Here is a 19,634-nt window from a genome sequence, read left to right on the forward strand (position 1 = left end):
CGCTTCAGCCAGCGGAGCGTTGGTGCGGAGCTGCTGTGGGCACTGCGGGCACGCCCAAAGGCGTTGCTCAGGCGGCTCTGCTGGGGACAGGATCAAGCCTCTGCTGTAGCTTGTGGCCCCCTTCCCACCTGGGGAGGTGGCCCCTTGGGCCCTGCACCAACACAGGGTCTCACCAGCCCAGCAGATGCTGAGCTGGGCTGAGCTGCCTCAGCTGGCACTAACTAACCCGGGGTGTTTGTACCCAGAGGCTTAGAAAGCAGCTTCTAAGCTCAGCCTTTAGCCTACCTGGGTCCGGAGGAGCTTTTTGTTCTTTTTTGAAGCCACCTCCCAGCCTGTGCTCACCTGCTCGGTGTGGGAACCACACAGCAGGCTCTGCTGCGGGCAGGCCCTGGGGGCTGGCCCTGGGGCTGGGCAGGGCTGTGGGAAGGTGCAGAGCGGAGGGAGCAGGCAGCAGCGCCCAGCAGTGCGGCTGGCTCACAAGCCAGGGCAAAACAGGCTCGGAGAAACCAGTGCCAAAGGGCACCGCTAATTCCCCTGGAGCACCCAACCAGCTTGGGAGTAATCACTTAGGAACATGATCCTTAATGGGGCTTAATGTGGCCGCTCCTCATTGCTGACTTGAGAGGCAGAATTAATTGGTTTTCGTGGGCAAACTAATTGCAAACAACACCCCCACGGAGGGAGCAGCCTCGGCTCCTGCCGTGCCCCGCAGCGCAGGGCACGCTCCTGGTGCCCGGGTGGCCAAATCGAGGAGCAGCCCCCTGCCTTCAGCCTCCTGGTGGGACGGCTTGGGAGCCACGGCTCCTGCCGCTGAGTCCTGCCGCCCGGCCACAAGCGCCACCGCAGGGCTTCTGCCGATCCCTGTCCCCAGGGAGCCGCTGGCCGACGCCCGGATTCAGCACCAGGCCGACACAACCGCTCCGTCCGCTGGCATCGGGGCTGGGGGGCGTGAGATGCTTTCAGCCTTCCCAGCGCCGGCAGGAAGGCACCAGGGAAACACGGCCAAGGGTGTCCCCGGGCCGGGCATCTTCCCCGGGAAGCGGTTGTGGGGCTGCGAGGGGAGCGTGGGGAGAGCGCAGCGGGAAGGGGAGGGGAGCACAGGCAGGCTGCGGACCGCGCGGAGAAAGGAATCTTTGGTATCTTTGGTATCATCACCACGAGAAACGTTACAAATGGAAACAGTCAGTGAGGTAGCCTCTTTGGTTCTCACTACCGAGACAAAGGGTTTCTCTTGCTTGCTTTTTGCCTTTTTTTGCCTTTTTTGCCTTTTTTTTTCATTTTTCCTCTTTTTTTCCCTTTTTTTTTTTTTTTGTTATTTTTCTTTCTTTCTTCCCCCCCTTCTCTTTCTTTTGGTTTGGTTTGGTTTGGTTTTTACACACACAGAAGTTCATTCTTGGAAGCAGCTAGTTTAAGGGTTCCCCTCTCTTTTTCTTTTTTTTTGTTTTTGCTTGGCATTTTGGTATTTTTTGTTAGTTTCGGTTTGGTTTGGTTTGGTTTGGTTTAGTTTTGGTTTGGTTTAGTTTTACTTTGGTTTAGTTTTGGTTTGGTTTTGGTTCTGTTTAGTTTTGGTTTAGTTTTGGTTTGGTTTTGGTTCTGTTTAGTTTTGTTTTGGTTTGGGTTTGGTTTGGTTTGGTTTGGTTTGGTTTGGTTTGGTTTGGTTTTGCTTTGGTTTGTTTTGCTTTGCTTTGCTTTGCTTTGCTTTGCTTTGTTTTCCCCAGCTTAGGTTTTCAAGAAGCCACCAAGCTCAGGCAGAGCATCCCAGATGCAGAGGTTGAGGGCTGAGCATCCACCGCTTGTCCTCCACGCTCGCCCTCTCGTCCGTGCAGAAGATCAGCTGCAGCTCCAGAGGCCATCCCCGATGCAAGAAATGACCTTTTCATTTACCAGCATAACAACAATAAATAATAATCATAAATAATTGACCCCCAGCTATCCCAGGGTGTCCTCAGATGCTGCTGAATAAGTTAAATAAATAAGTCAGGCTTTCCCCTCCCGAATCAGCTGGGAAGAGGTTAACTCAAATAATTTAGACAATTAAAATGAATTAAAAGAGGGCAGGGGAAGGAGACCCCTGGCTGGTTTTCCTGCTGCCTGGAGCAGGAGCTGGCTGCTCTCTGAAGCAATCCCAGCTTTCAAGTGTGGTTTCCCAGCACAGGCTTGGGATCTCCGGAAGGGAACAAATAAGCCAAACGAAGCCCAGACCACCAGGCCTGAAATAAATAGTTACAAACAGCTAACACTGGAGCCTGGCCCTCAGGCTGCCTGCAGGCACAGCTCCCACTGTGGCTTCCGGCTCAGTGGGGCTCAGGCTGGGCAGAGATTTGGGGCCCTGCTCTAAGACTAAGTTAAATAAATCCCATTAGCCATAGGTAAGGTCTTGGGTCAGCCCCCACGTGTGGCTGGGCAAAAATCAAACCAGTTTCAGCTTTGCCTCTCTGAAACAAAACCCCTCAGACACTAAACATTCCCCTTACCAACTAGAAAGGAGGCCAGGTAGAAAGTTTCCCCATGCCTTCAAACCCTCGGGCACTGGGACAAGCAAGAGGAGCCCTGGGGCCTGGGCAGAGCTGGCACACTCTGCCAGGGCCTGGGGAGAGGAGGAGATCCCTGCTCCCTCCGGGCAGGGCTTGCTGGTTTAGTCCTTCTCAAGTCTTTGGCTTCAGCTTCAGGTAAGAGAGATCCAGAGTAAAGCTATTGAACCGAAGTCAGCAAAGCACATTCTTTGTTCCTCCCTGGCTGAGGAAGCAGTTCCAAGGCTCTGGAGAGCTGGATTCGCCTGGGCTGTGCCCGCCGGGCTGGCCCCAGCGCCTGGCACAGGAGGTGCCCTCCGTGCACTCCGCTCATTGGGTCGGGGTAGGCAGAAGGGCCAAGTTCCATCTCACGGCTCTGCAGGCTCGCCAACACCTGGCACCCAGAGGTGGCATCTCCAGGCCTTCCAGCGTGGGCAGGATCCAGCTCACACCTGGCCCCACAGACAGCCCCCCGTGGGACACTCCTCCTCCCAGAGCTCCTGCCCAGGAGCTGGCAGGGACAGGCAGGTGGCACACAGGGCTGGAGATGATGCAGGGGTGGCCAGAGGAATGTGAATGCTGAGGGCATGACCATGGGCACTGCCACCTGTGCAGGCCCCAGTGCAGAGAAGCCTCAGCTGTGTGCTCAGCACAGCCACCCACCCTCCCCAGGGGCTCACTGAAGTGACTCTGGTTTAGGGTCCTGGGGGCAGCTCTGCACAGAGGTAAGGACCCCAGCTGTGCCCTCACAGGCCTCAGGAGAAGCCCAGGGCAAGTTCTCTTCTGCCGCTGAGGCTGGTGGTACAAGGAGGTCATGGGTGTGAGGTACCCCAGGTGCCCATCTCTGTGGTGGCCACCAGCTACCTGGCACATGCCCCAGAGAGTGCCTAGGACTTGTTCCTCCTCCAAAAGGAGAGACTTCTCTGCCCTGTGGCTGCAGTGAGGGGAGGAAGCTCGCCTGGGGCTTCCTCTGGTGGCCTGGCATCTCCTGCAGCACCATGGGATGGAGCCTGGGGAACGCGCGGGACACCAGCACCTCCTGAGGCACATTCAGAGGAGACATTTGCCCTGAGGGCAGTGCCACCCTCAGAATGCACCTGGAGAGGTGGCTTTGGGTGGCCCCTCCCGGATGGGAATGGAGATGAAGCTTCAGCACGACCACACCAGCTCAGCCGGGCCTTGCTCTGAGCTCACAACCGCTGCACTCAGAGGAGCTGCTGCTCATCAGCCCACACCTGAACCACTCTTTGGCAGCTTTGTGTTGTGCCTTGCTCTGAGGCTTCTCTGGATCCTGCCCAGGTCGTGCCTGGGCTGTCTGGGAAGCCTTGCTGCAGGCTGCTTTGATTTGTAGAGCTGTGCTGCCAGCCCAGGTGGGAGGCTCCTGGGCTTTGCTGCCCTGCAGCCCTTCCTGCCCAGGCCTCCTGCAGGTGCAGGCACTGGGAAATGCCTGGGCAGCAAAGCCAGAAGCCCCTGGCCTGAGGGTGGAGATGGAGCGAAGGGGAGCCAGCCTGCTCCAGCCCCGAGGGTCACTTTGGAGGCAGGTCTGACTTGGAGCATGGTGACTTTGATCACCCTCTGTGACAGGTCTCACGTGTCCCCATGACCCAGGGAACTGCCAGCCCTGGTTCAGGTGGGGGCCTGCTCCCAGCCAGCCAGGCTGTGGTGGTGCTCAGCGCTGACAGTGACACCAAGCCAGCCCTGCAGCCCGCAGGATGTATCCCTGGGGAGGAGGAGGAGGAGGAAGGCTGGAGGCGGCTCAACACGTACAGCCACGTACAGCAGGTGGCTCCAGCCAGCCAGGAGCCCAGCTCTGCCCAGCAACCCAGGGTATCCCTGGGTGGCTCTGCAGGGAGGAGCCCAACCGGCACAGCCTCCCAGCCCCTCGCACTCGAGTCGGGCGGGGAGCCCGAGGGGGACAGACACAGCACCCCACCCCCCACCCCCCCTCTTTGGTTGCACGAAGAAACTGAAGAGGTTACCTGTGGGGAGGTCAAGGTCGTGCCAGAGGAGACAACAAACCGAACACAAGTAGTGAGAATCTTCATCTTTGGTATTGTAGCTGCTGAGGTTTTGGTTGCTCTGTTCCTTGTTCTTGGAAAGAAAACTGCATAGGCACAAATTAAAGACAATCTTCGACTGGAGGAGGACTGAGGTGGCGAAATGAAGCAGCGACCTGCCTGGCTTCGCTTGGTTTTCCTTCTCCTCAACCCTTTCTTTGAGGTCTGCTTCCCAAAAGCCCTGCGGGGAGCTGCGCCCGAGCGCGGTGTGTTGGCTCCCCCCGGGGCGCCCCGCGGCCGAGCAGTTCGTTGCAGAAGTAGGTGCAGAAAACGTTTCTTTGGTTTCGATCAAGGAGTACATAAAAAAAAAGTCTCAAGGGTCTCCAGAGGACCGCCCCGGGAGGGAGCCCTCGGCGGGGGCCGGACACGGCGAGTGGTGTCCAGGCGGAGAGAGGAGGGCCCGGAGCTCGTGGGGGTCCCCCGCGGCCACGCAGCCGCCCCTCCGGCGGTGACGGGGAGGGGAGGGCAGGTTCGAGACATCTTTGGCTTGCAGGAATCCTGGCTCTTTGGTGTGCTGTGTTCCCACCAGCCCGGGCAGCTGGCGGGCTTCAAGGGACTGGGGGGTGCGCTGGGGCTGGGTGGCACGCTGAGGTCGTATGGGCACACCTCCACCGGGCGGTGGCATTCGGCGGGCTTGGCCTTGGGCTTTCTCCGGCTTGACAGCACCCCAAAAATGAACAAAAACGCTCAAAAGGTTTGGGGAAGGAGGTTGTGGAGGAGACCTGACTCCCGGTAACCAAACGAGAGGTATCAAGAGCCTTCCGCAGGTGGTGTTTGCTCCTCCCGGGGGTGCCCCTGCGGTCGGTGCCAAGGCGGAGCCGGTGCCAAGCTGCAGGCTGTGCCTGTGCGCTCGGAGCTGCTGGGGCTGCTGCGTTGTGCTTCATGCTTTGAGCTCCGGGCACTGTGTGCCTCTGGCCCAGCACCCAGCCGCTCGCTGCCGAAACTCAGCTGCAGAGAAGGAAACAAAAAACCTGAACTTTCCCCTCGGGGTTGGGTCGGGGTTGGGGTTTTGCCTAACAAAACCGCGCCTGAGTTTGCGAAAACAGCTTCTGGGCTTCTTCGGGGGCAGACCTTGTGCTGCGCCGCGGCCGTGCCAGCCTCGGTGCAGGGCGGCGTGGCCGGCACCGGCGCCCTGCCGGCGGGGGACGCTGGGCACAGGCAGGCTACCCGGGCTCGGCGTGGCACCTCAGGGGCTCTTTGGGGCTCAGGAAGGGCCCCTCCGTGTCAGACCTGTCCTGAGCGTGGGATCGTGGAGGAGAAGCCGTGGGAAGGTGTCCGGCGGAGCCGGGCTGGGGGGGTGGTTTCCAGGAGGGTTTGTGCTTTAGGTCACCGGCGAAGGGCTCCGCCGCCGCCGTGCCGCTCTGGCCGCCGCCGTGCCCTGCCCCTCACGCCTTGGTGCAGGTGCTGGGGGCCGAGGAGGAGCCCCCCGAGCTGAGGTCGTCCTGCCACTTCTCCAGGCTGCGGCGCCGGGCGTTCATGAAGAAGTTGCTGACGGTGGTGAGCTCCAGCCCCAGCTGCTGGGAGATGGTGATCTGCATCTCCTTGGAGGGCCTCTTGTTCTCCTTGAAGATGGCGAAGAGCGTGCGGCGCTGCAGGTCGGTGAACACCAGGCGGGACTTCTTCTGCGAGCCGCTGCGCTCCTTGCTGGGCTCCTGCTCCTTGCGCTTGCAGGCTGCGGAGGGGCGGCCACAGGGAGACCACGGTTAGCGGGGGGCGCCTGTGCCCACCGCCTGCTCCTTAGCCCCCACCCTCCGGCGGGACCCGCAGCGACACTGCCGCCCCCGAGCCAGCACCGCCCCAGCACGCTCCCGGAGGGTCCCGGGGGGTCCCCGCCGGTGCTCCCACGCCCCAAAGATGCAGAGAAGCAGTAAATGGTTCGGGCTGGAAGGGACCTTCAAGACCCTCCAGCTCCAACCCCCTGCCCTTCTGCACCCAGAGTCTCACCCCCAACCCTTCTGCACCCATTTCCCCCACCCCCAGGCAGGAGGGATGCTCCTAGCACCCACACCAGCAGATCCTCTCCCAGGAGATGCTCACAGGATGGAGAGGTGCTGGTGGTGTGGACACAGAGGGATGGGCAAAAGCCCGTGGACGGGAGGATGCCCTCCCAGCTTTGCCCTGCCTGACCCAGGCCAGGCTGCTCTGCTGCCCTCATTCCTCTTCTCCAGCACCAACTTCTCAACTTCTTCTCCACCACAACTCCATCAACCTCCCCAACAGCCAGGTCTGAGCTGAGCATGGCACCACAAGGAGCCTGGGTGGCTCAGGCTGGGGCAGGGGCTAACATTTCTCCAGAGCTCCGGAGGCCTTGGGTGGAGTGGCTCTTTCTGAGCCCTCTCCTGCACCCATTCTCAGCTGCTAAATGCCAGCAGCTGCAGCAGAGCTGCCTCTGGGAGCACAGTCTGGATGTGCTCCTGTGTCACCTGCCCTGGTGGTCCTGCTTTGGATGATCTCCAGAGGCCTCTTCCAACCCTTGTGAAGGTCAGGGTGGGACCATCCCAGATACCCCAGGGCTGCAGCTGGGACTCCAAGGAGCAGGCTGGCAGCAGGGATCCTCCTGCATGAGCTCCTCACAGTGTGCCAGCAGCTGGGCTCAGGGCTCCAAAGGCATCATCCCTTGGGAAGAGCCTGGGTTCTCTGCACCTCGAGCACACTGCACAGCTGACAGCTCCCTGCCTGCCCGAGGTGCAGAGGCAGCCTCGGGGCCCTTGTGTGGAACCTCTGCGGCGGTGCCCGGGGCCGCGGCGAGCGCCCGTGCTGCAGTTCTGCTGGGTTCCGGGCCAGCAGCAGAGCCTCCTGCTCCCAACATCACTAATTTATGTCCAGAGATGGCCTCTTCCAGTTATTGGGAGCCTGTCATCAATAATGCAGAGGCCTGTGCTCTGCAATGCATTCAGTAAATACCTTCCTGCAGCCCTGCAGTTTGCTCTGGCGAAGGCAGCGCGCAGGCAGAGGCTGCTCCTCGGCGTGGCAGAGCAGCAGGGTGGGTGGGGGGCAGTCAAAGCTCTCTTCCAGGAAAGCTGCAGTGGAGGGCAGGGAAGTGGCCATCATGAGCCCCAGAGCAACCTGACTGAGGGCTGCAGCTGGTGCTGGGACTGCTCTGGAGAAGGAAATGGCCAGATGGCAAGAAGAGAGACACACAAGTGGGCAAGGAGAGGGAGGCACAACTGGGCAGGGAGAGAGGCACAGCTGGGCAGGGAGAGAGACACAGCTGGGCAAGGAGACTGATCTGATCCTCTCAGCCTGACAGGGTGCTGGGCTGGCTCATTGCAGGCTGCCACCACCCAGAAATGATGATCCTTGGGGTCCCTTCCAAGCTGGCATTCTGTGATTACCTTTGCACGGCAGCAGGTCAGAAGGAGCTCAGGGACAGGCCCAGCACTGCCTCCCTCCAAGTGGAACCCACTGGTCTGAAGGGTGCTGGGAGCAGTAGGATGGGCCCAGGGAAGGACAGGTTGGCTTTAGCTCCTGCACCCAGAGCCAAGGGGATGTTTAAAACTGTTGCTTCCACGGGGGATGAAAGATTGCTCAGAAGGAAAAGCAAAGCCCCAGGGTGAGTGCAGGAGGTGGGGACAGGAGGCAAGGGGCAGCAGCCCAGCCCCTCAGCACTTCCCCTGCTAACGAGGCTCCTCTCCGGGCAGATAACAGCTGCTCAGCTCTACATATGCAAAGCACTCCATCGATTTTTGATTAGCAGCTTTGCAAGCCTCAGGTTAAGCCAGTGCTGAAATATTTGGCTCCTGGAGGCAGGGGGAGCAGAGGCAGGCAGGCACCGGGGCCCTGCTGGATGGCAGAAGAGAAAGAACAAGAGAAAAGGGCAACGTGCCCTCCTCTGCCCACACCTAGCAGCTTCCACCGCAGCTCCCGTGGGCAGAGCCACATCACACTGCTCTGGGAGAGCCAGGAGCCCAGCCTGCCTGGGAGAGCCGGGGGCCAGTGTGTGCTGCTCAGTGGTGGCTCTGCTTTTAGCTCTGCACCTCAGCTCTGGGTTCTGGGAGAGCTTCACTCACCTTCAGCTGAAGCCCAGTTCCTGCACATTTCTGCTGGCAGCTCATCTGTCTCCTGATCTGCACCAGCAGCACCTCTTTGCCATCTCCTTCCCCATCAGAACCCAGCCAGCCCCAGAGCTGTGGAGCCTGGAATCACCTAGCGGCATCCCGGGGCTTTGCCAACCAAGCCTGGAGCCCACCAAGAGTAGAGACAGGCACCGAGGGACCTGCAGACCCCTCCCATCCCCTTCCCAGTCTTGACACCAGGTTCCTTTGGAGGCTGGGAGCATTCATGAACATCTCCTGTGGTTTTCTGTGCTAGGAAGGACACACACAGAGCCAGCAGCTCCTCATGCACACAGAACCCCAGCACGGACCTGATGCCAACGCAGCTCCCTGCTCAGGTATCTGCTGCTTTCCTGCCCATTGGGTGAGCAGAGGCCCTGCAGCACTCCCTAGCAGCCTGCTGTTTCTCAGGGCCACACTCCCTGGCCCATTCCCGCTGCACAAAGCCTCCCTTTGTCTTGCCCCCCTCCACATTTGCTTCCCTGCAGCGTCTCAAGCTCTCAGCTAATCACCAGCTCTCCTGGCAAAGGGGAGTTTGGGCCAAAGAAGCTGAGGGCAGGAGGAGCCAGGCAGGCCACAGGCTCCTCTCCATCACCCGTGGGTACTGAGCACAGAATCACAGACTCATAGACATCATTTTGGTTGGCAGAGACCTTTAAGATCTTCAAGTCCAACCCTTAACCCAGCACTGCCAGGGCACCACCAAACCTCAGCTCCCCAGCTTTGAAACCCCTCCAGGGCAGGGGACACCACCACTGCCCCGGGCAGCCTGGGCCAGGCCTTGACAGTCCTGGGGAAGAGGTTGTTCCTCGCTTCCAGCTCCCCTGGTGCAACCTGAGGCTGCTTCCTTTTTGTCCTATCGCTTGTCCTTAGGAGTAGAGACCAACCCCACCTGGCTCCAACGTCCTTGCAGGGAGCTGTAGAGATCCAAAAGCTCTCTCCTCAGCCTCCTCTTCTCCAAGCTGAACGTCTGCCTCATCTGCTCCTCCCCATCCCCGCTCTCCACCCCCCTCCCCAGCTTCCTTGCCCTTCTCCGGCCCCGCGGTGCCAGCAGGGCGTGGAACAGAGCCCACCAAACCCACTTAGGTGTCTGATGGACCTCCAGACCTCCCCTCAATTCGATGTGGGAGGCGATCCGACCGTGCCAGGGACGCCCGGGGCAAGGAAGCGGCCGTGGGAAGGGCTCCCAAGGCCGAAGCAGCCGCGGGGCTCGGCGGCGCCGCTGCCAGCTCCTCCGGAGGAGGCTTGGCCAATCCATTTGATTACCTCTCGGAATTAAGTATGCGCGAATGGCAGCCCCTCGGATCGATACAAATTAGGTTAAGTACTCCGCTGTGTACAGGATCGTTATGTAACGAGGGGAGATGCAAATCATCGCCTCCTCGCCTGCCGGCCCGGCCCTGCCGCTGCCAGCTGCGGGCCCCTGCGTGCCAGGCACTGGGCAAGCACGGGGCAGGAGCCGGCCGCCAGCTGTGCCAGGGCAGGGGCAGCTTGGACATCAGGAACGATTCCTACCCGGCAAGGCTGCTCGGGCACCGGGGCAGCCTGCCCAGGGACCCTGCCTGGAGGTGTTTAGAGGCTGCGTGGACGTGGTGCCCAGGGACGTGGTGCCCAGGGACGTGGTGCCCAGGGACGTGGTGCCCAGGGACGTGGTGCCCAGGGACGTGGCTTGGTGGCTGCCTAGCAGTGGGAGAGGGGGTGTGTGTGTGTGAGCTCCAGGCTGGGCTTACTGATCTCATAGGTCCCTTGCAGCCTCAGCAGTTCGAGGGTTCTATGGCTGTAAAGGGACGTGTCCCCCCAGAGCAGACCTCCTGTCACTAGAGGAGACCCCAACCCAACCCCTGCGGACCAGCGAGACCTTCCCTGCGCCACGATTCCTGCCGGGAGATGCAGGGGCTCCCACAGTGCTCTCCGAGGCAGGCACAGGGCCTGGCTGGGTGCTGCCAGGAGCAGGTTTCCCTGCCGGGGCTCAGCCTGGCTCTGCTCCTTTAACTCCTGGCACGGAGGGCCCAGCTTTGCCGGCCCCAGCTTTGCCGGCCCCAGCTTTGCCGGCCCCAGCTTTGCCGGCCCCAGCTTTGCCGGCCCCAGCTTTGCCGGCCCCAGCTCCGGCACTCTCCAGCTCCTCGAGGAGAGACGCTGAAGGGGTCTGGGGCCTCGGCTCTGCCTCATTTCTCCCTGGCAGGCAGCAGGTCTCAGGCCGTTCGTGTCCCATCTCCTGTAAGGCTGCGCTGGGGCAGTAAATTGCGGGGGGCAGGGGCTGTGCCCCCCCCGCGCCGCGCTGCTCCCCACTCTGCGTGCAGGCTCGCTGACAGGGGCCTCTAAGTACCTCTGTGATATACTCCCATCATTAATACCCAGCAATAAATAATGGATGGGCGAGGGCCAATTTATTGCACTCCAGGGCGAGAGGCAGCGGCAGCCTGCGCAGCTGCAGCCTCCTCCTGCTCGCCGAGCTCCAACCGCCCGCCCAAGCCAGCCCTGCCCTGCGGGCCCCCAGGGCCTCTCCTGTGGCCGAGGCGAGGAGCAGCCCCTGGCGCCCAGCCCCCAGCCTCCCCTTCCCCTCCCCTGGCAGCTGCCAAAGGAGCAGAGCTGCTGTCCCGGGGTGGTTGGGGAACTCTCAGGTCCGGGGGAGGCCGCTGGGGTCACCACGCAGCTCCTGTTGCAGCCTTGTTGCAGGGCAGGCCCTTGGGAGACCTTCCTGCCCCCCAAAGGCTGTCACCAGCCCCCATGCAGCGGTGGGGCTGCAGAGACAGACAGACAGACATCCCCCGGGGGGGAGCTGCACCAGCCTCCTCCAGGTGCCAAAGCAGGCTCCTGCTGGTCCAGCTGCCAGCAACTGCCTTCCCAGCTTCGATGGGCAGTGCCTGCAGCCCCCACCCTGGCACCCCCAGCAGCAGCAGTGAGGCTGCCCAGGCACAGCTGGAGCCTGCAGGCTGCATGTGGCAGCCCTTCACCACGGGATTCATTTGCCTCTTCTTCTGGAGCCTCTCCCTTTTGAATCCCCAAACAGTTTCCACTTCTCTGCTCCCAGGACTTAAATTCCCCTGGGCAGAGCTGGCACCAAACCCTGCCCTCAGCCAGTGCTGTGGCAGCAGCTGCAGTGATGCCCCAGCACAGTGATGCCCCAGCACAAGCCCCCCAGTGCCAGCCCTGCAGGCAGCTTCTGCAGGAAGAGGCTGGGCTGTAAGGCTGAGGGGGGCAGAGCAGGCCCTGCCCAGGAGCCTGGCAGCCCTGAGTGGGCTGCAATCCGAACTGCCTGCCCTTGCTTTCTGCCCCTGGCACCCAGCAGCTTCCCCACAGCCGTGGCACTGCCCCCCCCCCGCTGCCAGGCCGCAGCTCCCTCCCAGCACCTCACACTTGCAGAGCGCTGAGCGCGGTCCCCTGGGCCCTCCTGCGAGGAGCTGCTGAGTCCTTGCTGTGTGCCTCCGGAGCCAGCTGCTGCCAGGAATTCTGCCTCCGGGGAGAAGGCAGGAAATGGCCATTTCCTGGGAAGGGCTGCTGCTGACAGGGAGCCCTGAGGAGGGCAGGAGCCAAACTCTGCTGACTTTCATCTGGGTAAGTCAGGCCTGGGCTGCCCTCCTGGCTCCTCAAGCTCTGCTGGCACTGCAGCTGGACACCAGGGCAGGGCTGGGGGCAAGGCAGCTCCTTGCCATGCCATCAGGTTTCCATCCCCCTCCTGCCAGGGGCTCAGGGATGCCCAATGCCAGCACCAGGGGCAGTGGTGGAAGCTGAGGCAGAGGAAGTGCCATGGAAACAGGAGGAAGAATCTTTTCCCTGTGGGGGTGGCAGAGCCCTGGAGCAGGCTGCCCAGGGGGGCTGTGGAGTCTCCCTCTCTGGAGATATTCAAGACCTGCCTGCCTGCGTTCCTGTGTGACCTGCTCTAGGTGACCCTGCTCTGGCAGGGGGCTTGGACTGGAGGAGCTTTGGAGGTCCCTTCCAGCCCCTAACGTTCTGTGACTCTGTGTAACTTCAGCAGGGTCCCGTCCTGTCCTCCCCCCCAGCACCAGCACGGCGGCTTGCAGGCAAGGGTCCCAGCAGCACGGAGGGACAACCAGAGGTGCCGGGAGGACAGAGGAACGGCAGCTCCGGGAGCGGCCACCTGGGCCGCACCGGGGGCTGCCGGGGGGCACAGCTGGAGGAAGAGCAGCGGCGTCCTCACCCGGCACAGCACCGAGCACGAGAGGCAGGGAGGGGAAGGAGAAGGGAGGAGGTGCACGGGCAGCTCCCCGAGGAAGGCTTAAGACTTCCCCCTGCTCTTCCTCCCCCTTGCCAAAGCCGGGCCGGCCCCCCCTCCCCCCCTGCTGCCCATTAGGGCGAGCTGAGAGCTGCTGGAAAATCAGCACTCCTCATAAATATGTTCCCTGCTTACTGAGAGATATTTTGGTCTGGCAGACAATTTGTGTCCTGGGCAGCTGCCAGCCTCTCTCGCTTGCCTGCTCATTCCTTTGTGCAGCAGTTGCCAGTGCCTTCAGCCCCCCCCCGCCTCCTTTTTTGAGTGGAGTGCTGTGGGTTTAGAGCTGAGCCCCCCCAACAAGCCCCAAACGCTGCCTTCTCCTTTCTGCGTGCGCTGCTGCTGCCATCAGCCAGCTGGCTGCTGTCACTGAGCCTCTCTGAGACCAGGCTGTTCTGCCTGATTTCTGCCTGCACAGGAACAGAGAGAGAGAAGACACCAAAGCGCCCAAGGCTCCATAAATCAGAGCCTCTCCTGCAGGATGGATGGGGCTGGAGCCAGAACCTCGTGCCTCGGCAAAAGAGAGGCATCATCCATAATGCTCCCTCTGCATATTCCTCTCCAAAAAGTATGAGGAGGCTCTCTCTGGAGACAAGACAGGAGCCTTAAATACAAACAGATTGCTGCCAGGAGCAAGGGAGGCATTTTTCCCTTGCCCTGTCTAGCGGCGATGAGATGAGAAGCAAAGGATTTAAGAGACAAAAAGGGAGATTAAGGCCAACCATTAGGGGTTTGGCTGCGTGGTACCTGCAAAGCCCTGCCAGAGATTGCTCAGGTAGCCTGAGAAATGCCCAGCACTGGAGAGGCCTGAAGGATGGGGCAGGCTGGCAGCACGGGAGGTGTCTCTCGGCCCTCTGCTTCCCCTCCAGGCCCTGCTCCGCTCGGAAGGTAGCCGAGGGGGAACTCCTCTGAGGCGAGGAGTCTGCCGCTCCCTCCCGGGCTGCCGGCAGGGAGTCTGTCACCTCGCAGAGGGATGACAAAGCCACCTGCAGCTGCTGCCTGGCAGGGAGGTCCAGGCCAAGATTCTGTGAATAATCCAAGGGAGGAGGGAGACGGGTGGGCAAGAGGGGGAGGGGGGCACCTTCTGCGTTCAAACAGCCCCAAAACGAGTGAGGGAAGACACAGCATCGGCTCCTGGGAAAGAAGCCTTGTGGCAGGGATGTGCTCCTCACCACGAACAGACCCTGGCAGCTGGAGAGTTGGAGTTTGGGACATTTCAGGGTGACAGCCGAGAGCTGCTAGGGAGAAAGGAGATGCTGAGAACAATCTGATTAGAAAGCAGAGGAGAGGCTGGAAAAGCTCCGGCTGAGCAGCTCCCGTTGATTGACTAATTGCTCCTTAACAGGAGGAGAGGGGAGGAAAAGCTGGCGACCTACAGAAGCGCTCAGAGTGCTCTTTACCAACCCATCAAGGAACTGAGACAAACCTTTGCTTCCCCAGCAGGGCATTCAGGTTGCAGGGCTGAAAGGGAAGGAGAAGACAGGGCAGGAGCTTCTCTCCGCAGGCTGCTGCCTGAGCAGCAGAACCTCTCCGGCAGCAGCACGGTGTGCCACGTGGAATGTGCAACCGCGGATCTATAGCTGAGGAGAGCGCTAATATCTCAAGCTGCTAAGCACCTCTCAGAGGATCTCTCTCTGCCTGTATATTTAGTTTCGCGCTAAGGAGCCTGTTTTATATATAGACACCACACTGGATGCCGCTGTTATTATCCCTTCATTTTTAGCCGCAGCTGCAGACACCAAGCGGCCTCAAAAAGGGCACAGCATTAGGAAGGGCACGGCCAGGCAGAGGACAGACAGACGGACAGCTGCAATGGGAGGCTGAGGAGCGAGGTGGAATCGGTTGCCTATTGGTGGGCTGCCGTGTCACCAACCTTTGCCCCTCACCGTGCCCCCAGTGCGGTCCATCAGCCCCCGCCGGCATCAGGCTCTCGCCCCTCTGCTGCTCACCTCTGCCCCCCTTTGCCGTGTCCTCTCCGCTCTCCTGGTGCCCTCCATCCCTCTCCTGCTCGCCTTCCTCCCCGCCCATCCCCTCCATCGCCCTCCTCTCCCCTCCATCGCCCTCCTCTCCCCGCGGCGCTGCCGGCGCCTCTGTCCCTGGTGCTGACGGGGTCGCCGCCGCCGCCGCTCCCGGGGCCCTTCCCGCCCTTCCCCGGGGAACAGAAGCCCGAAGCCGGCCTGCTCCCGAGAGCACAGAAGCTCCGCGACCCTCGCTGCATGGCGAGACCCTCACCCAGGGCAGGCAGCGGTCACGGCGGGACTCCCCGGAGGTGGGGAGACGGAGACCTTCGTGGGAATAGAGAGAGACCCTCAGAGGGATAGAGACCCTCTGGGGGAGAGAGAAGCTCCCAGGAGCTGGGGCGAGCACAGGCCGAAAGCAGTGGGGTTGGCCCAGCCGCCCGCCCGCTCCCCCCCGGGCTGTAAGCAGGGCGAGGTCAGCGTTTTGCAGAAATGAATCATTGATGGGGTTCGGGGAGAAAAATGTTTAATCATCGATAAGGTGATCCAGCGAGCGGGAAGTGCAAACAAGCAGCGATTTGCTGACCGGCCAGGAAAAGCACCGAGAACACCGGCGGGACCGGGATGGCCCCGCCGAGCCACGCCGTGCTCACCGGCACCTCGGGGGGGACACCTGCACCCTCGGAACACACCCGGGGGACTGCAGCCGGCAGCTCTGGACCAGCCTGAGCCCGGTGGCTTAGCAGAGAACACGGCACGGAGCCGCCTGAACCGCTTTGCTCCCGCCATTACCGGGCAGGAACGGCCCCGGGGCTCGGCGCTCTGCCGGGACCCTCTGAGCTCCTTGCCCGGATCAATCTCTTCCCGTTCCTATAGAGCCTAAAGATTTTTCACCCCGGCAGAAATATAGGGACTGCCCCCGTGGGTGGGGGGGTCCGGGGAAGCTCCTGCTCAGAGCCGCCACTGCCTTGGGGCCACCCCGAGGGGCTCCCCAGCTGCTTTTGGGGAGCAGTTGCCCGGGAGGATGCAGAGCCAGGAGCTGGCTTTCGTTCGGCGTGAGAAGCCTCTGTCCAAAAGCCTCCTCCCGGCTCCGGCCAGCCTGGGGGCAGCTTCACGTCCCCTGGAAGCACAGCCACCACTCTGCCCTGGCTCTGGGTCTCCACGGGGAACCCCCAGGCCCGAGTGGTGCTGGGAAGGAAAAGCACCACCAGCATTACTGGAAAGGAGGCGTCTCAGGTTCCAGATCAATGCGAGCCGGGCCCGGGCGTTTATGCTGCTGTTGCCAGCATTAATGCTCTTTTAATCTTCTCAACATTATCTGCATTGATTTCCCTCTCCAGATACACGTTTGGGTTGAGGAGGCGACATCACCACGTGCGAAAAAAAATAACCCACCCAGACCATTCCTCCTCCCCTGGAGGGATTCCAGACCTGCCTGGATGCAGCCCGCTCTGGGTCAACCTCGGGGCTGGGCTGGAGGATCTCCAGAGGTCCTTTCCAGCCCTCACCACGCTGGGATTCTGTCCCTCCTGCAGGCAAACCCTTTCCTCCATCATCACCTGGATGAAAATCCGGGCTCCTGGATAACCAGGGAGGGTTGGGAAGGACAGGGCCAGTTTGGAGTCACCCCCAGAGCCAAAGGCACCGGCAGCCCTTGCCCTAAGCCCTCCTGCTCCCGTGCTGGCCAAGCCAGGCTCTGGAAGGGGCTGCAGAGCCCTCGGCGCGATCACGGTGGCCCTGCAAAGTCTCCTTCACCTTGATAAAAACCCAGGAGGAGCCCCCTGGAGCCCCCAGGCCGGCGGCTGTCAGATCCACAGCATCTCCAGGCTGTCAAAGAGGGACACCCGCAGATCACGGCTCCTCGCCCTCCTGCTCTGCCACATCCCACATCCCACCGTGTCCCGCACAGGCCTGCCGCGGCAGAGGGAATCCCGCAGGACAAGGCGGGCTTGGGGGGGCTGCAGCCATCCCCCTCCCCTCCAAACCGCATTCGTGCCCCTGGCTCAGGTGAAGGAGAGTCGAGGGCCCGCCGGAACCCCCCGCAAAGCTCTGCCCCGTCCCTGTGCGGGACTCCCAACGCGGCAGAACCACGCGGTACAGCCGCGGGGCTCCGGGAGGAGTCGCCGGGACCCCCCCGCTGCCCGCAGGCAGGATGCGGGGCTCGGGGCAGCCCGTTTGTGCCCGCCAGGCTCCGCAGCAGCGCAGCAGGGTCGGGAGCAGTCGCGATACGGCCGCCCCCGGGTGCCAAAGGGAGCTGGGGGGCATGCCGCTGTCACGCGTGTGCCTGTCGCGTCCCAGCCCTCCCGGTTACCGGATCCCCGCAGGGGATGAGCGACCGGCCCGGTCCCCTGCGGGACCGTAGGACCGAGCGCTGCTGAACGCGGAGCTGCGCGCCGAGTGCGCGCACCGTGGGAAGGGATTTCGCAGGGTCTTCCAGAGCCTGCACCCCCCCGGGCTCCCCCAGCGCTGTCCGGAACCGCCCCGGGTTCCTCCGCTGCGCTGCGACGCGAACGCTGCCGGGGTGGGGGTGTCGCTGCCCCTCTCCCCGAAGCCCCCAGCTGGGTAGGGGCGCTGCTGGGGGTCGCTGCCCGCCCCGCGCTGACCCCCGCAGAACAATGGGGGCTGCGACGCCCTCCGCCCCCGCCAGAGGGCGCCCGCGCGCGCTCCGCCGGACAATGCGGCCAGGCCCGGGGGTGCGCGGAGCCGTGCGGGGTGCGCGGAGCCGTGCGGGGATGCCGACTCCCCCCCGGCCACTCTACCCGGCCCCGCCTGCCCCGCAGCCCCGGTCCGCGCCCGCCGCCGGCGCTCGGTCTGTGCCGGTGCGCCCGGCAGCGGTTGAAGGATGCTCGCTGTGAGCGCACGGAGCCCTTTCAGCACCCGGTACCGGAGAGCAGCCCCGGCCCCGCCGGCGGCGGGATGCAGGCGGCCTCGCAGCGGCCCTCCGCCAGCTTCCAGCTCCGCCGAGCCCCGCCGAGCCCGGCCGAGCCCCGGGAGCCGGGGGAGGAAGGGGACAGGCCGGCTCCCGGTCCTTTTCCCCGCGCCCGGCAGAAAGGGGAGGCCGCCGAGCCGGGCCCGGTAGCGGTGGGCGGGAGCCCTGCGGAGCCACGCTCGGCTCCCCGGAGTGTGTCGGTGCCCTGCCCGCCGCCCGCTGGGCACCTGCCCGCCCCTACCTGCCAGGCGTAGGGCCGACATCCTCTGGAACTCAGGCTCCTGCAGCCACTTCCACATCCTGCGGAAGGTCTCCCGGCCGGACTTGAGCTTGCTCCAGGGCTTGGGGTTCCGCAGCAAGTCCGAGAGGGTGCCCTGGGAGCGGCACAGCACCCGCTGGGCGAAGATGGCCTGGGGGATGCTGTAGCGCTTCAGCTCGGCCGTGATGCGCTGCGCCACCTCCTTGGTGTTGATCTCCTCCAGCTGCCCCGAGCCGCTCCCCGCCGGCCCGCAGCCCGACGAAGAGGAGGAGGAAGGCGGCCGGTCGCGGCCGGCGGGCAGCGGGGGCCCGTGGGGCGGCGGCGGGTGGCCCGGGGGCATCCCGTTGAGCGCGGGCAGCATGGCCGGAGGGGTGCCCAGCCCGCGGGAGAGGTGCTGCTCCCCCCGTGCCAGCATGGCCGCGTGGGCCTCGAAGTTGGGGCTCAGCATCTTGTCGTGGCCCGGCGGCCCGTAGCCGTGCAGGCCCTGCTGGGCGCCGTGCAGCGGGCCCAGCCCGTTGCCCAGCGGCGAGAGGCTCTGCCCCACGGCCGGCATCTCCTTGTAGGGGCCGTACAGGTTGTTGACGGCCGGCAGCCCGCGCTCGTCCCGCATCAGGGCGAAGCCGCCGCCGACGTTGCCCGAGAGGCGCTGGTGGTGGTGGTGGTGCGGGTGGTGGTGCGGGTGGGCGTGCGGGTGGTGGTGCGGGTGGTGGAACTTGTCGGAGACGGTGGAGATGGGCGGCAGGGGCTGGAGCGGCGTCAGGGTGGTGTAGGTGCCGCTGATGCCCACGCCGGGCGGCGAGGACTCGCAGGGCACGCTGATGGCGTGGTGCAGCGGCACGGAGAGCTCGGGCCGGTACTCGGCGGCGCCGTCCAGCAGCGAGGCCATGCTGGGCACCATGGCCGGCCGGGCGGCGGCGGCGGGGGGCAGCTCCTGGTGCGGCGGCGGCGGCGGCGGGGGCACCCGGAGCGGCCCGGCGCCGCCGTGCCCGGCGTGGTGCGGGCTGGGGCTGCCCATCAGCTCCGGCTCATGGCCGGCCGCTCCGTGCAGGCTGCCCAGCGGCTCCATCGCCAGCTCGGGGTTCATGGCAGCGGGGCATGGACGGGCGGAGCGCCCCGCAGCTCAGTCGCTCATCGGGCGGCCGGGCGGGCGGGCGGGGAGGGGGATGGCGGCGGCGGCCGCGCCGGGCCCCGGGGGTGATGCTGCCGCCCGATGCCGCCGCTCCGCCGGGCCCGCGGGCAGCGCCCGCTCAGCCGGGCCCGCGCCGGCCCCGCGCCATGTCCGCGCCTCGCCGCCGCCGCCGCCGTCTGCGGCCCGCGGGAGGGAGCTGCCCGCCCGCTCCGCCCGCCCCGGGCCGGGCCTGCGCCAATGGCGGGCGGCAACGGGCGGGGCGGCGGCGGCGGCCGAGCCTTAAAGGTGCCGCAGCCTTTTGTAACGGCGCGGGGCTGGCTGCGGCTTCTCGGCTACGCCGCCGCGCCGGGCATCCGCCACAACCGCCCCGGGGACCCGCCAGGGACCCGCCATCCCCGGTGCTTTCCGGTGCCTCAGCCTCCGTGACCCCACCCGGGCTCTTCGGTCCCCTCCACTCCCCTCCGGTGCCACAGCCCCCTCAGACTTCTCCGTCCCCTCCGGTGGCT

The 19,634-nt window shown here is 63.7% G+C and overlaps 1 protein-coding gene across 1 annotated transcript; it reads right to left on the minus strand.

Annotated features, from left to right (window-relative positions):
• Positions 1-5,345: 5,345 nt before the first annotated feature.
• ONECUT2 (one cut homeobox 2) lies at positions 5,346-19,197 on the minus strand. Its single transcript, XM_054179284.1, has 2 exons — positions 17,982-19,197; positions 5,346-6,239 (listed from the first exon to the last, which is right to left on the minus strand). The coding sequence occupies exons 1-2, from the start codon at positions 19,081-19,083 to the stop codon at positions 5,953-5,955; spliced, it is 1,389 nt and encodes a 462-aa protein (XP_054035259.1). The 5' UTR covers positions 19,084-19,197; the 3' UTR covers positions 5,346-5,952.
• Between the last annotated feature and the right edge of the window lie 437 nt (positions 19,198-19,634).

The sequence above is a fragment of the Dryobates pubescens genome (assembly GCF_014839835.1).
Source record: "Dryobates pubescens isolate bDryPub1 chromosome Z unlocalized genomic scaffold, bDryPub1.pri SUPER_Z_unloc_1, whole genome shotgun sequence".
Taxonomy (NCBI): Eukaryota; Metazoa; Chordata; class Aves; order Piciformes; family Picidae; genus Dryobates; species Dryobates pubescens.